The sequence below is a fragment of the Takifugu flavidus genome, chromosome 4 (assembly GCF_003711565.1).
Source record: "Takifugu flavidus isolate HTHZ2018 chromosome 4, ASM371156v2, whole genome shotgun sequence".
Taxonomy (NCBI): domain Eukaryota; kingdom Metazoa; phylum Chordata; class Actinopteri; order Tetraodontiformes; family Tetraodontidae; genus Takifugu; species Takifugu flavidus.
The window spans coordinates 2,445,677-2,461,339 of NC_079523.1; the positions used below are offsets into that span (position 1 = coordinate 2,445,677).

Sequence of the window (15,663 nt, forward strand, 5' to 3'; positions counted from 1 at the left end):
TCAGGTAATAAATCAACAAAAGTGCCAAAAGAAGTGGAAACCCAACATGGCCCGATATGCTTCTTTCCGACCTGCTGCCGCCCTTTTCTTCCTGTGTGCTGACATGACGCAGGCGCTATATAAAGGAAAAAACATGACTTTCTATTACTGGTGCAACAGAGTGATCGGAGCATGCTGTCATTATTACATATTCCAGCAGGACCCCGACCACTTAAATGCACCTTCCACACACCACAATTTAATAGAGTCTGCACTCCGGGGCGGAGGTGTGAATGGACCTGAAGGACTGAGATCTCTGCTCTCCAGTTTACAATTTACTTCTCCCTGTGGACACCTGGGAAGCCTGCCACAGCCTGATAAAGATTAATGGGGACAGGAAATCATTAATCCCCCTGCTTTGCTCTCAGTCTGGATAGCTGGAAGTCCAACATTAAAAGTTGAGAAGCAGTAAGTCAGTCTCTCAGTATTTGATTGTCCTGCTGTGTTATAGAGGATGGATGATAGATTTCTTTTAAAAATGCTTTTGCTTTGTAAAGTCTCTGTTGTCCAAGTCTGGAATGATCTCATACACCTATGCCATGTCCTGCAGGTAAAAAATACTGCAAAAAAAGACCTCCTGGGAAGCATTAAAATCTATATTTTTAACATCATGATGTTTTAAGCTCAGGAGCTGCTCTTGGACAGAGCACATCTGTTTTCTGCTGTCAGCACAGGTTGGACAAAGTTTGATTTTTTTTCTCCAACTGAAAAACAAAACAAGTGTAAATTATTAATGCCTCATTGATGTGGACCAGGTCTCCCCTGAGAGAGAAGTTCTTCCTCCTAATGCCGAACCCGCATCGGCCTAGCAACACATCCCTCTCCTCTGCTGCCGCTCGTTGGGCTTCAAGTCGGCAGAAGTGGGAATGACTGAAGGATTTTTCACAACTTCATAATCAAAAGTCCTGCAGATCGTTGGGGGGGTAGAGGAGGAGTGTGTGAGTGGAGGGTTGCCAGGTGGGGAAGATGGAAGCCACCACTTGTCTCCAAGTGGTCCTTCAGGGGTCCCCTAACCCTGAAAGCTCCCACATGTTCATGACGGTAGTGATGGAGGAGGCACTGCAGCTGAAGACGGAGCCTTTTGGAGGACGCCTCAGCCAGGAGGTGTCAGGAAAAAGTTAAATCTCAGGTGTGGGCGTTGGGAGGATTTCTGGGAGGCCACGAAAGAGTGTTGGAAGATTCTGGGATTTCAGAGGAGTCGGAGCTAATCTGGGCAGGCTGAACTGTCACTCAGCATAATCCCACAGGGACAACTGGGAAGTGTTGATGTGTAGGTGGACATACGAAATACCATAAACTGATCCCGGAAAAGTAGGAGTAAACAGCGTAAACATGAATGGGTTTCATCCCGCTTGAGGAGAATTTTGCTGTTTAAACATGGTCACTTTTATTCATTAGCATGATGAAAATGTTCATTGCAATGTAAATCACAATATAGATTTTTTTTAATTATCATTTCACACATCAGCGCACCACTGCAGCGCCACCTACAGCTAAAAAGATCAGTAAAAGAACAGTTTACATTTCTTAAACCCCTTTTTTCACACTTTTACTTGGAGGCGCAGAGTCCAGATACTAATAGTGACATATGTTCCGACTGACCTCATTTGTTGCCATTTGAGGTGTTTAGCATATAGCCACAAGGTATTTCCTCATTACATAATAATCAGCAAATTAAAAAAAACAAACCATGCAGTAGCACTGAGAGCCGGAGGTAACAATTAGGAACAAAAGAGGTGCAACAATATTTTGTTCTTTTTTCCTTTCTCAAAAGCCTCCGTTTAAAGGCCGAGCACTTTAATATTGCCAAAACGGTTTTGAGTCCCTCGTAAAGTCGGTAATTTGCTGGTTGTGTTGAGATGAAAGTGCAAGGTTGCAAAACTGAGCACATTAAAACCTCGTAGGGCTCATTTTGCAGGATGTTTGCATCTAATTTATGCGCCTTTTAGTCCTTTTAACAACTGCAGATGAATCCAGGATCAGCCACTAAAGATGGACAGAAGGAATCTGCCCAGGCTAACAGGTGAACCCGTGTCTGTCTCCGCTCATTTGGACTGTTTCCTGCTGGGAAATAAAAGATGAGGGGCCTACGTGGTGGTCACATCGGGTTTTTCACAGGACACCTTTCACACGGAGTCCTGCTGAAACCCAACGGACTCCCAGTTTGGCTCCAGGTCCTCCTTTTTGTGAGCTTCTGCCATCAACAGAAATATTTAGCCCAGCTCTTACAGGTAACACAGGTCTCACACGTTCCTTCTTCTCCTTCCAAACTTTTGAACACTTCTGACACGTTTGAGCAGTAGTTATTCATAGAGCCTGCAATGACGCAGTCATATTACACATAGGATGTCTAAATATTTACTGCTCTCCTAACAACGGACACCAGCTGTCACGGACTATAAATATACAGCTAAATAAAGGTACAGAAGAGGAGCGTTCGTGCATGGAGCCTGATGGCCAGGATGCTGGAAATCATAGACACTGAGAGTAGCGGTGACCGGCCTTTTGCACAAGAAGTGTGCACCTTTTTCATGGCTCCCAAAGTGCCAACAGGGAGAGACGAGGCGAGAAAAAGGAAAAAGACACCTCGTGGCTTTTGTTTCTGCCGTCTGCTACATAAGAGCTTCACGATCGCACACACACATTTGCTGGCCTCAGTGGCTGTACACGCCTTTGGCATATGAAAGAGTCCACCATGCAGGGATTGACTTTTGGTCTTGGCAGCACAAAAGAGAGAAGACTTATGTTTATTTCTCTGTGGTTTGTATGTTCGTTTGCATGTGTGAGAGAGGGAGAGAGACATCTGTGCTGTGGTGTGTGCACCACAAACCTGTTAATGGGTGGGTTGGAAAACGCAGTCATTTATTGTCAGGTGTTTAAAGTAAAAAGTGATGGGCAGAGGAACTGTGTTGTTTGTTTTTTTTAAATGGGTTTAAGGTTGAGATCTTGTGTTGCTGTGTTACTATGCAAAAAGTGTTTGTGTTGTATGTTGACGCGTATCACCATCATTTGTGGCAGAATACTGACCCCTGGTGGACGTCTGGTCCAATAAAAACAGCAAGTAGCAGATTTAAATTTGAATAAATTCTCAAATTTACTCAACAGCATGGGAACAAATCTATAAACAAATAAATATCTTAATTTATTAAACTATCTTGAAAACAGTGTGTCAGGAGCGCAAGAAAGTTGGTGACGTTAAATGAGAACCTTATGGTCAATATGATCCAAAGTAGACGGAACAATTGCATCTCTGTAAACTAATTAGAAGCAAATATCTCAGTATAATTAGACATGCGCTGCACTGCTGGAACCCTCAGCAACACTATGATAGAGGGGGAAATGTTGCCTCCCCAGTTGCAACTGCCTCAACCTCCTACACAGACATGGGAAAAGAATTATTTGTCGTAATAAAAATAATTTGTAATGTTTACTCTAACACCGATTAAAAATCTGCAGATCCAGGGTAAAGTACAAGATCTGTCGCTCACATAAATGTGCCTGAAAGCCTTTAAACTGTATTTGTTCTGAAGAAAGTCTAACAAATTAGTGTTGTTAATTAGCTGCTAACATAAGAAATGTTCACAAATAGCTTGGTTCTAGCGCTGTTGAGCCAGTCAAGGCGAGGATGGATGCTTTATTAGTACAAAATAACACAGAAACCAAATGTCTAATGAATACTTTTAGATTCTTTTGAATCTGTCGACGCCCTTGACTGTCACATTGTTGCAGGAGTGAACGAGCTCCGCTGGGCTGCAGACTCCTTCTAACGTCCCTGTACTTAGTTCATCTAGGATGATCTGTGGTCACGGCTGACTGAGGTGTTTTGTGCTCCCTTTATTAGCAGCGGTACAAGTTTAAGTGCAGAGAGGAGCAGGTCAGGAAGACGCCGATCCAGAATCCTCAGCATCCGTGGAGTCGTACTCGTCAGCGGACTCGGTGAGGGCGGGGTAGGTTAGGGCCGCGTGGTCCAGGTTGACGTAGGTCACATTCAGGCTGATGTAGTGTTCTCCCTCCAGATTGGACAGAATGACGGACACAGCTGACACTAAAGTAGCAAAACTGGGTCTGAGCTCTGGATCGGGGTCCCAGCACTGCAGCATGATGCGATACCTGGAAGCACAACAGGAACCGCAGTGTCACATATTGTCAGCATGTTTCTTTTCCCATCATTTTAACTTATTTCAAGTCAGACAACCGTTTCATCCCAATGCATCTAAAAACAACAAGGCTGGTTTTATTATTACGATAAATGAAAGGATGCTAATTGGAACCAGTTGGCAGCAAGGCACAAATCTGAGAAAGCAACAAATTAAAAAGGAAATAAAATTGCACTGCTGTACAGAAATAAGTGTTAATCATTTTGAAAGGTTTGCAGCTGTGTTTTTCTTGACTTTGTTTTCAAAGAGGTCACCGTATGTGTTTAAAGGTGCCATATGGTGCTCTACATCCATCCTTGGGCGACACGTTTCCTAACCCATGAGGGCCGTATCATAAAGCCTGAGTTGACAAAGAATTGAAATGGATGATTTATTCACTGTCAGCCTGTAAGTCAGTGTTTAAAAACTTACAGTGAACAGATTTATCATTACAGCAGTACGACATGCTGGTTATTCCTTAGTGAGGAGCCCTATAGGAGCCCCACTTACAGTGTTTTCCAAAGCGTCAAGAAAACGTACACATTAACTCCCAAAGAAACTCTCGTCAGGAGCCACTGTACAGTTCTGACATTGAGTGGCCCGTCTAACATCATCCTAGTGTGGGAACTTTGTTCTTTTCAAATTAAAAATCCCATTACTGCAGTATATAAATCCATAATAAAATGGAAATGACATATATATTTACAAAATGTCTTTCTTACAGAGGGTCAGGGCAGAACTGAGGCTGCGGAAGCCTCCTGCCCCTCAGGAGGTAATGTGTTATATCATATGGGTCCACGTCTGGGTAGGGACTCGCTCCTCTGGTCAGCATCTCCCATATCAGAACACCAAAGGACCACTGCGTCAGAGAGGGAGGGAAGAGTCTTTACAGGAACTCTCAGGCTTGAGCCTGCTGACATACTGTATCAGTGGAGCATCTTCCTCTCTTATATCAGGTTGTGCTCCAAATTCTCACCACATCTGATTTGGAGGTGAATTTTTGGGTCTGTAGACTCTCGATGGCCATCCACTTGACGGGCAGCTTCGCCTTCCTGTGATTCTGAACGCTGTAATACTCTTTGTCCAAAACATCCCTGGCCATGCCAAAGTCTGCCACCTTGACCGTGTACGACTCGTCCAGCCTGAACCCAGAAAATGAAACAGCATTTTTGCGCCTAGTGGGAAAGATGCCGCTGCTGCTGCTCCCCACATGTCCGTGACTTACATGCAGTTGCGTGCAGCGAGATCTCTGTGCACAAATTTCTTCTGGGCCAAATATTCCATTCCCGTGGCAACCTGCAGCCCGAAGCCGATCAGATCCTTCACAGTAGGGTTCTAAAGCCAATCCAAAACAGATTAAAAAAGAAAAAAGGCTGAATCAAAACAGTTGGAAAAGCTGCACAGTAATGACCAAATGGTTTTAGTTTCATTTCCATGGTTTTAGTTTAGCCGCCCTCTCCTCTCCTCACCCTCTTATCACAGCGGATGAAGTGCCGCAGGTCCCCGTGTTTCATGTAGGGCAGCACCACTAGAGGGAGCCCTTCTTGAGGCAGAAGGATCCCGAGAAGAGAGAGCACGTTACAGTGATGGAAGCCCTTCATGATGATGCCCTCCTTCAGGAACTGCTCCACTTCCTCCGCATCTGTTATTCCTGATGAATTATACATATAGAAAGGATTCCATTTAAAGGTAAACAATCTGAAGAAAGCCGACGCAAGATCAAAGAAACAGATGTTGCTCACTATTTAAAGACTTGACAGCACAGTGGATTTCTCTGCTGTTGCAGTCTGCAAAGTAGCCGTGATAGACAGTTCCGAAATGACCTATGGATGGATAGATAGATAGATAGATAGATAGATAGATAGATAGATAGATAGATAGATAGATAGATAGATAGATAGATAGATAGAGATAGATAGATAGATAGATAGATAGATAGATAGATAGATAGATAGATAGATAGATAGATTATACGATTGCACAAACGAGGCCCATTTTGTTTCAGATAAACGGTTGTGAACTTTTATACCTTTTCCTATGATTCGATGGTGCTGCACAACAAGCATCTCTGCAGGAATTAGAACATCTTTCACCTCTTCCAACAATTCCGGCCTAAAATTTGAGATGGAGATTTTGTCTGGGGGAATGAGAGGGGTGAGAGTGGGATCGATGCTGCCAGTAGCATAAGCCAAGCTTGGGAAGCCCGCCGATCCAGACAGGGGCGTGGGAGGATTCAGGGTCGCCACTAGTAAAAGACAAGACAAGGTGTAAGATGTCCTTTAAAGGTCCAACAGGAGGGGTCCATAAGTGTCAGAGGAAATCCCACAGATGTACAGCCACCTCTTCTGTAGTCTCCAACAGGCATCATCTCTACATTATTGGCACCGGAGCGGGTGGCAGTTTGTGACAGCCGGTTCTCTATCATCATAGCTGAAAAAGATTTCATAACTCTTTTTAATCATCAACTCTGCGGAGGAACACTTGTACGTCCTCAGCGGTGACAAAGATGTTCTAGTTGAAAGACTTCCACAAATTACAAATCTCCCAGGTCAGGCCAAGGTCCAGAGGGAGGACAGCGGCCCACCTTTCTTCTTCTTCCTGAGGTGCTTCATGACCAGAAAGGCCAGCACCGCCCCTGCCACCAGAGCAGCCAGGATCCCCAGGACGATGCCCACCATGTAGTGGTTGCTGACCCTCACCACCGTGCCCACGTTGTGGATCTGGCCATTGATGGAAATCTGGAAATCAAAGTCCAGAGACAAAAAAAAGAAAACGGCAGCTTAATAATTATCGAAGCTGTTTACACTGACCCTGGCTGTGTTCTCTGTCTGACACGAGCCGGTCAGGAGAAATGAAGGATTTCAATTTGGCCCGCTACTCTGCCCGACCTTCACTGGCAGCCCTTCACTGGGGATGCTCATGTTTTTGGGGATCCTGCAGGTGATCTCATTGTCCAGGACTTTAGCATCACAGTTGACACCAGCCATGGTCATGACGATGGTCATGCAGGAGCTCACCAGATTCAGCTTCTGATGCTGGGAACAGAGGCGGCACGAGGATCACGTCTACTCTGATGGATGTCACGGTGTCGCTTTAATTCTTGCCTCGGTGGGCTCACTCACATGTAGCGATACTTCATCAAACCCCGGGTACAAACTCAGCACGTGTCCCTCTGTTTCAAACGGTATGGGCTGGCCGTAGGGGTGGTAGGAAAACTCCTTATTCCAAAGTCCCAAAGCCCCGTCCATGTCGAAGGAAAGCTCTCCTTCCTCCGTCTCGTCCCTGGGAAACTCTGGCGTGAAACACTCCATCTTCGTTGGAGAGGAATTCCCAACACACTCCTGAAGAGAAAAGTATGATGTCACCTCAGTTACGCAAAACACCAAAAATTATAGGCACATGGAATATTTAAGACACGACGATGCAACACAAAAACACACAACATAAACCTTTCTGGTCGGGGAGCGGAACATTTGGACTGGCCGACAGGTTTATAAACACAGCAGGGAGCTAAAGGCAAATGAAGTAACTCTAAAAACTGCTTTAATTTGTATCTACTGTATGTCCAGCGCATTATGGTGACCACTGTACCCTTGTCACAGGCTTTAAATGGCTCTCATTGGGTTTGAAGCGGACGATAGTGCGATAAACAGAGTCCAGGTTCTCCCCCTCAATCACAATCTTCGAACCCCTGCAATTCAGACAAACAACTGGTTATTTTGGGCCGGCGAACAGACAAACTGAGTGTCCGGTGAGAAAATTACCGACTTACCTATCAAAGCTACAGTCGGGCAGGACGGCTGTGATCGTTGGGTTTTCTTTATAATAAAACACCTTTGTGGTAAGAATGGGGGACTTGTCGATGAAGACGCTCAGCGGAACATCCCTGACCTCTGAGATGTGCTGGGACAGACAAATGATGGAGGACACGTTGCCTTTGGGCTGCGTGACTCTGCAGAGAGATGGAGGAATGTTAATTACAAGCTAAGCCTACTGTACTACACAAAAAAGACGTCAGCATTTAGAATATACTCTGTATAAGACAGGTCAGTCTATGGAAGTCAATCCCTTTAATTATTCCACACAAAAATGTTCGCTTACTGCCCCACTGTAGTAAAATGTGGCCATAAACTCTTCTCCTTAGCTTAGCTTAGCTTAGCTTAGCAACTATGTAAGGCTTCCAGCTCATGCACCAGCTACAGGGAGACATTCAGACCTCTTTATCGGACAAAGCACTTCATTGAGCGTGACCTTCCTGGTCTTCCCAGAATCCAGGTGTGATCCAGTCACTGTGATGAGTGTTCCCCCAATACGGGGCCCGTAATTGGGCTGGATTTCAGTGATGTTGGGTATCTGGAGGGATTTTATTCTGCTGTTATCACCTTTGATGAAGATATTGAATAGTAGCAACTCTAGTGATCGTTACCACAAATGTGAATCCCGACATTTCCGCCTTCCCGTCAATAGAGTAGCGTCCCTCCGCTTTGTCCTCGTGCACTTCGACTGTTATGTTGACGGGTCTGAACAGCTCCATCGTCCCTATGCGAATCTTACAAACCAGACTAGGAAGCAAGACAAAACACTGTTGTAACATCAATATTCAAACTTCCACAACGTCTCACCTTTACTTACTCTGTAGTAAATTATTGGACATGAACATTATAGGAGAGGAAAACTAAGACCGTTTATGCGTCTCATAGGGTCAGGAAAATTTTGACCACCCACAGAGGTTGGTCCAGGGTGGGTTTGGAGCCTTTAATCCCTGCTAGGAACAGAAAACTGTGCAAGGCTATGAGGCCAGCATGTGTGCCACTCGTTTTTAATACCACGACCCTGAGTTCTGATCTCAGGCTGCAACAAGTCTGTTTAAAAATCAACAGAAATAAATGCTTTCATGAAGAAGAACAGGAGCTGCACGTCTACTCACTGGCTGTTATTGCTTTTGGCAGGAAGCACGGTGCAGGCGGTTTGTCCCAGTCGCACTTGGTGGGTTCTGGAAGTGATGGCAGGTCTCAAAGGGGACTGAAACTCCCAACCGAACACCGTCAGCTCTGTCTGACCGTCAGGAGGAGCAGTCCGGGGGAAGAACTGTGTCAGTAGATACATGTCTGTCATGCTCTGGCTTTTCTGGGTTATTCTGTGACGTGTTTTCATCCTCTCTCTCCCTGTTTCTTCTTCCTATTCTTGTTCTTGAGACCCTCATCAGGCTCATCCGACCAGGAGTCCCGCAGGAGCATCTAAACCAGCTGCAGCCAGTGACTAATCAATTCTCTTTCAAAGGCTGGAGCTGGTTTCCCTCTGGTTCCAGATAATTCTGCATGTTATGCCTGTTTTTTCTGTCTGAGAGACAGCCAGTCTCCAGTTCCCTGCACGTTTTGTTTCACCTTTTGTAACCTGTGCCTGCCTTTGCAGCTGCTTTGAGTTTTTTCCCCTAATCCCTGGAGTCTCCAGCCCTTTTTTCTTTGCCTTTTGGTACTTTTGCTGTTCTTTCATCAGATTTAACTTACTGATGAGTTTTTAATAAACGTGCATTTATTGACTTCTACATCTGGTGATTTTTTTCAGTCCAACACTATTGGCAAGAAATTCTATGTTTGTGACTTGAAGGAAGGCTCACCCCCGTGATTCCAGGAGGACAGGAATCATTCCTCCAGTGATGGTCGCAGTCGCTCTCCCAGGAACACACGCCAGAGCACCAGCCACAGCCCATGAACTTAGGCGCCGTCAGGCACACGGCACAGGTGAGGAAGTGCTGGCAGCCTGGTCCTCTCTGGGGCACTTGGATCATCTGAAACAGAAAATTATGAAAGTCACATGCTGACATGGGAACATATAAAACCATCAAATAATCATTAAAATACTTATAGAATGAAAAACCCTCCTCAATATTCCTAATGAGCAGAGAGTCAGGAAAAGAGAACCCACCACTATTGCACAGACAGCTATTGATTTCCTATGAAATCAAACAAGCTAAGACAATTGAAGATTGATTTAATGAATTAAATGCACGACAAGGCCTATGAGATTACTCTCAGTCCTTTCCAAATGTATAGATTTTCTTTAGACACTGGGTCATTCTTCAGGTCACAGGGGATACACCAATCCCAGCATGCACTGGGCAGGAATGCAGGAAAGAACATGGTTTAACCTCCACATAAAGCTGGAGCTCAACTGACACCAATGTTGCTTCATGCTCTCGACATTTTCCGACATTGTACATCTTCACAGACCTCTGTGTGATATGATGCTTTTACTCTTATTTAAAGGCAAGCCTATTTTGCTGTACCTTGTCTCCAACCACAAAGAGAAGATACTCTGATGAGTAAACAGCAGCGATCGATGAGACCCTCTGGTTCTCCACAAGAGAGTAATTAGCAAAGATAATGGGGCTGGATCTTGTTAGAACAAGCTGTCAACGAAAACACATCTGATTATTATTACATCCCATGTAAGTTGAGGTAAATTTCATGAATCAAGATGAACCTGTAGCAGGCGTCCAGTGGAGGTGCCGATATGGGCGACCGTCTTGTTCTCAATGGTGGTGACCAGTAGAGACGTGAGCAGGACGTCTGTCATCTGCCTGTTGAAGAGATCCACCCTGTAGTACGGCTTTGACACCATGGTGGGCTGGTCTCTGCAGGTGGCGTTGTTCTCCATGCTCTGGCACAAACAAACATCAGAATAAAGTTTCGCTCAATACAACATCAGGAGTGATCAGAAGATGCTAATGTAGCACTATCAATAACGACATTTACAGATCGTCCTCAGTAGATGACGGATTTCAGGACAAGGCCAAACACACTGACACAAACAACCTTTGTCTCACATTTTTCCCTACGGGCAAATTGGAAGCATCAATTAAGGTGGCCTGGATGTCTATGGATTATAGGAGGAGGTCATAGTACCGCGGGGAATTGATGCAGAAGCTGTAGAAAATCCATGCAGATGCAGGAACAATCACACGGGCCAGAACTTTGTTTTTAAACCAGAACCTTAATGCAATGATGGAATCACCCACTGCAGCAGCCATGAAAAAACAGATTAAAGGCTAAAGGAGTTGATTCATTTTATCTTATTATTTGTTTCATTATAGTAGCTGCTGAAAATTGAAAACTGGGGTGATGACAGGTACCAAAATCCTATTGGTTCGGAGGCAACAACATTTCATCGGTAAGAAATGCAAAAAGAGGAGTTCAGAAGGGTGGAAAATCCCACTGACCTGAAACATCATAATTAGCCTGAAGGGAGAAGTTGGTCTTTCCAAGCAATTCCACAGAAGACAAAAAGTCAAAATAACATTTAAAGCAGAGAACGTGCTAATTAAAACGGCCTTTGTGTTTTAATCTGACAGCTAAAATTAGAGGAGGGAAATGTTCAGCTTTTGTTTCTGTGTGAGTGTGATTGTGTTTCTGTAAGACAGCTCACAGAGAATAAAATCACAGACACGGAGGTAAAAGACCAACTCGGGCGTGAGGAACGGAAAAAAAAGCAAAAAATTACCTTTTCCAAACTAGGCAACAGGAAGTCTTACTGCATCCTACCACCCAAACAGTGATCACATTTAAAACAACAATGGCATTATGGGAAATATGTATGTGGCTTGAATGTCAACAGACTCAGGCACACAAAAACAGTTTTAACTGATTTATGACTTAATGTCCAGATGATTAAGACTTAAAAACAAATAGTTATCTTTAAGAATAGGATAACCGCGCTTGAAGGAAACTGTGCTTGTTATTTTTAGTTCCCAATCTGATTGATGCACTGCTGGAAACACATGAATCATCTAAAGCAGTAAGCTCCACATTCTTTCTCATCACCCCCAACATAAACTTTAAAGGTTCCCAGACCAAGAGTTTCAGCATCTGCGATTGGGTCTGAACCCTCGAAAAGCCGATAATTAGATTATTAATACATTAATAATGGAGAAAGCCCAAAAATAGCCTGTTTTTCCAGGAGATTACCACAACACTGCTCCAGCTCTTGGCGGTGCAAAGCTAGCAAAAATACAAATGTCGGAAGAAGAACAGAGCAGAAATGAAACAGTCACAACTTTAAACTCACCTCGTGTGGGCAGCTCTCACAAGGCTGGAAATGGCAGAGCCCCCTGGAGAGCTGCTCTGGCCCAGACTGGCAGCAGTCGTCCACACCGTCTGCGATGGCTTTGTTCACGTTGTCCACGGGGAAGGCGCAAAGGGCCGAGTCGTGTTCGGTAACACCATTGTCATCTGTAACAGCAAACACCCCATAGAGGATATCATCCTCCTCCTCTGCCCCCAACTCCTCTGCCAGCTCCCTTCCTGCTTTGCCAAAGTGGGCTGCCTGGACCACATTGTAGACCACATCTTTATAGGGTTCACTACCCACAGTCCTCCTCCTGCGTTTTGGTTCAAACCGGCACTCCAAGATCACCTCACGGTACCGCTTCATCTCCCATTCATTCCGGGGGAGACGGCCCAGGCGGGTCTGAAACGGAGATGACTCCTGATCGGGGCTCTCTCTTTGAACCGACAGAAAAAAGACAAACTCCTGGGTGAAGAAGCTGTAGACATATTCGATATGATAAGTATTCCTCAAGCTTGGGAGGACGGTGAGGCCACGCACATCGCTGTAGAAGCCGTCCTCCGTGGCCAGTGGTCGGCGCACTGACAAGGACTTCCTTCCGTAGCGTTGCGTCACACTGTCGTTGACGGTGGTGGCAACAAAGAAGTAGACCGTCTGACCTTCTTCGACCATCGTGACCTTGGTGCCCAGAGAACTGGCCACACAGTCGGGACAGTAGGCAGCAGAGTTTGATTTCTTTCGATACAAACACTTGGACAGAGACGGCGGCTCTCCGGTCGAGTTAAGTTGGTGGAAATAGCAAACGCCATACTGAGAGCTTCCACAAGTGTACAAATACATAAACAGAGTATCCAGCAGCAAAACTTCATTGTTTGTGTCCTCTAAGAAGCTGGGATCCTTGTCTGTGTTGCATAAATCACATATCTTACACTCAGGGCTTCCCACCGGCCCGGTGCGGAGCTCCCATACCTTCTCCAAACTCTGGTTGACAGCTTCGATCACATTCTGAGAAGCCACATAAACCTCCTGGTAAAAGGAGTTGTTGACTATGTTCTGGATGGGGCCTCCCGCTTGGAAGAAAGGCATGGTGTAAACCACAGAGAAGTTGACTGGGCTGGGCGCCGGTGTGGAGGAGGTGGTCCAGGTGAAGGCCAGCAGGGTCTGAAGCCAGACGCATGTCCACCACTGTGAGGTCCAGTGGACCATCTCCACTCTGTGGTGCAGCGGCACAGACTGTGTGGGGTTACCTCCAGGTCTGCTGCCAGCTCAAGAGCATCCTGAAGAGCAGCCACTAATGCCTGGTTGAAGACAAACAAGTTCAAATATGTCAGTGTTTTGCCTAAAGTTGAGCATCTCCATCTTCAGCAAAACACAGAAGAGATCTATGTGTAAAATGAACGTGAACTCTAGACCATGTGGTTTTCTGACTCATGTCGGAGTCTAAAATTATTTAATATATCTCATCTAGTTTATTTTCTGCAAAGCAAAACACCCTCAAATAACTAAAGGGCAGATATTAATTTGAATATGTATTTATCTATTTAATATTTAATACATGGTGGAGGCAGTGTTCAGGTTTGTGTCTCAATGATGAAAATCTGGAAGTATTTGAGGACATTGGACACAGAGCTGTCGTAAAAAGATAAAAAGCTTCCGTTGACTTATGTCCATAAAGTCAAGTGTAATAAAACAATCATTACAGCAAAGATCACCAAGAAAAACAATGTGTTTGGTAATAATAATATTACATGGTGTGTACGGGACGCCAGGATCGGAACAGCAGCCAGCTCCACACAGGAGTTTCAAATGCTGAGCCGGATCTCCATCATGGACAAATGTTTGGTGGATCATTAACCAGACACATTATGGTAAAGCCGTATTCACGCAGCCGCAGCCTCGCTACTTTGCATTCCTGTCACAGCCAGTTCGTGCTGTTCATGAGGAAAGATGTGCACGGGCTGATGCTCATAAGACAACACGTTCCATTTGAAGTGAAGAAAAAAAAAGTTGTTGGTTTTTCTTGCAGCAGCAGGAGTAGAATTAAATTATGATCCATATTTAGGTCATTAAAGCATATTTATCTTTAATGCCTGCTGGTTTACACATCAATAATTCATAAAACCCTCCAAGTGGCGCGTTACATTTTAACATTGGGAGCCTCATGTGAAACTCGGGCAAAGGTGTCAGGACATGGGTATACATAGTAATGACACTGATTGACTTTCCTTATGTTCATGGTTAATAAAGCAAATGGTTGAAACTTTTCCATTCAGCAGTCTATTCCAGGACTGCATCCATGTCTTAAAAACACACTTCCGCACCTCCAGAACCAGTTTTGCCTGTTAAATTCCACAGGATTCTACCGTCCTCTATGACCCGATGATGTCCATTGACCAGTTATTCTATCCTGACAAACTGTTTTCTCCTTATTTCTTCAACTGTGCATTTCAGTAGGAGCAATGACATTTGAACCGCGTGCGTTTGGTTACAATACGCACCAGTGGTGCCTTGCTCTCTGGTACATTGGTTAAGTATAATTAGAGAGAGAATGGCCGTCTGGATGGAATCGATCGCCACATAGGGATCCACAGGGATCTCAAGATGCAATCTGCTTCTCAAACAATTGATGGTTTGGGACACATTCCCAGTGAATTTATGCATTTATGCCCCCCGAGGTGCTGTGTTTACCCATCACAGACACAACACTACATATGCAGCACTGTGACCATGACAGATGAGAAATCAATCAATAATTCATCATGGAATCCACCTGCAAGCATAATTCAGCCCTGCCTTATCTCTGGACCTGTGATATGTTTGCTAGATGGTTCTTATCTACAGGTTCGTTCTCCTGCTTTTAAAGATGGGAGAAGTGTAGCAGTGCTGCTTTAATCATATTTAAGGCTGGGCATTATGGACTCATGTCTATCTACAAAGAATACACTCAAAGATTAGGGGAAATTGTGATTATGAACAAGTTCATGCTGGGATTATACAGAACCGGATTAATAAAGTTCCATTTCTATTTGAACAAACGGATTTTTCACTGATCGTGACAAAAACCGTAGCATTTATGGACCGAAACTGAGTTAAATTCAAGAATGAATGGTCCTAAGCAGCACAGTTGAGAAGACTCCGGTGTGTGCTGTGATACTGTCAGCCTACCTGTGCAGGTTAGACTCCGTCCTCTTCGGGGATGAAACGCTGCTTCTCTTTGGCGCCCGAACAGCGGGTTTTGTAGACAGTAAAGTTCAGGATTACGTTCACTTTTACAAAAAATAAATAAATAAATCAAAAGCTTCCCGGAGAAGCCCAGGGTGTAAAACTGTTCTGGTTTCGGATTTGACTGGAATTCCCAGTATGAGTAGCTCTGTTACTGGCTGTTCTGGCTCCTCCCCGCGGTGCGAGCGGCACAAGCTGTGCG

The 15,663-nt window shown here is 44.8% G+C and overlaps 1 protein-coding gene across 1 annotated transcript; it reads right to left on the reverse strand.

Moving 5' to 3' along the window:
* Nucleotides 1-3,629: 3,629 nt before the first annotated feature.
* mst1rb (macrophage stimulating 1 receptor b) lies at nucleotides 3,630-15,621 on the reverse strand. The gene is made up of 21 exons (XM_057030800.1): nucleotides 15,405-15,621; nucleotides 12,240-13,537; nucleotides 10,659-10,835; nucleotides 10,462-10,584; nucleotides 9,793-9,963; nucleotides 9,103-9,263; nucleotides 8,602-8,737; nucleotides 8,392-8,528; nucleotides 7,948-8,127; nucleotides 7,767-7,866; nucleotides 7,298-7,516; nucleotides 7,064-7,210; nucleotides 6,760-6,913; nucleotides 6,516-6,605; nucleotides 6,205-6,420; nucleotides 5,918-5,998; nucleotides 5,645-5,826; nucleotides 5,401-5,510; nucleotides 5,152-5,317; nucleotides 4,898-5,034; nucleotides 3,630-4,149 (listed from the first exon to the last, which is right to left on the reverse strand). The coding sequence occupies exons 2-21, from the start codon at nucleotides 13,443-13,445 to the stop codon at nucleotides 3,915-3,917; spliced, it is 4,128 nt and encodes a 1,375-aa protein (XP_056886780.1). The 5' UTR covers nucleotides 13,446-13,537; nucleotides 15,405-15,621; the 3' UTR covers nucleotides 3,630-3,914.
* Nucleotides 15,622-15,663: the final 42 nt, after the last annotated feature.

What these genes read in the sequence shown, in the direction of transcription:
- mst1rb (XM_057030800.1), bottom strand. Translation starts at nt 13,445, where the DNA reads ATGGTCCACTGGACCTCACAGTGGTGGACATGCGTCTGGCTTCAGACC. An exon ending in GTGAGAGCTGCCCACACGAG is followed by an intron (nt 10,836 to 12,239) that starts GTGAGTTTAAAG and finishes TGTTTGTGCCAG; the next exon opens with AGCATGGAGAACAACGCCAC. An exon ending in CCTCAGGAAGAAGAAGAAAG is followed by an intron (nt 6,606 to 6,759) that starts GTGGGCCGCTGT and finishes AATCTTTTTCAG; the next exon opens with CTATGATGATAGAGAACCGG.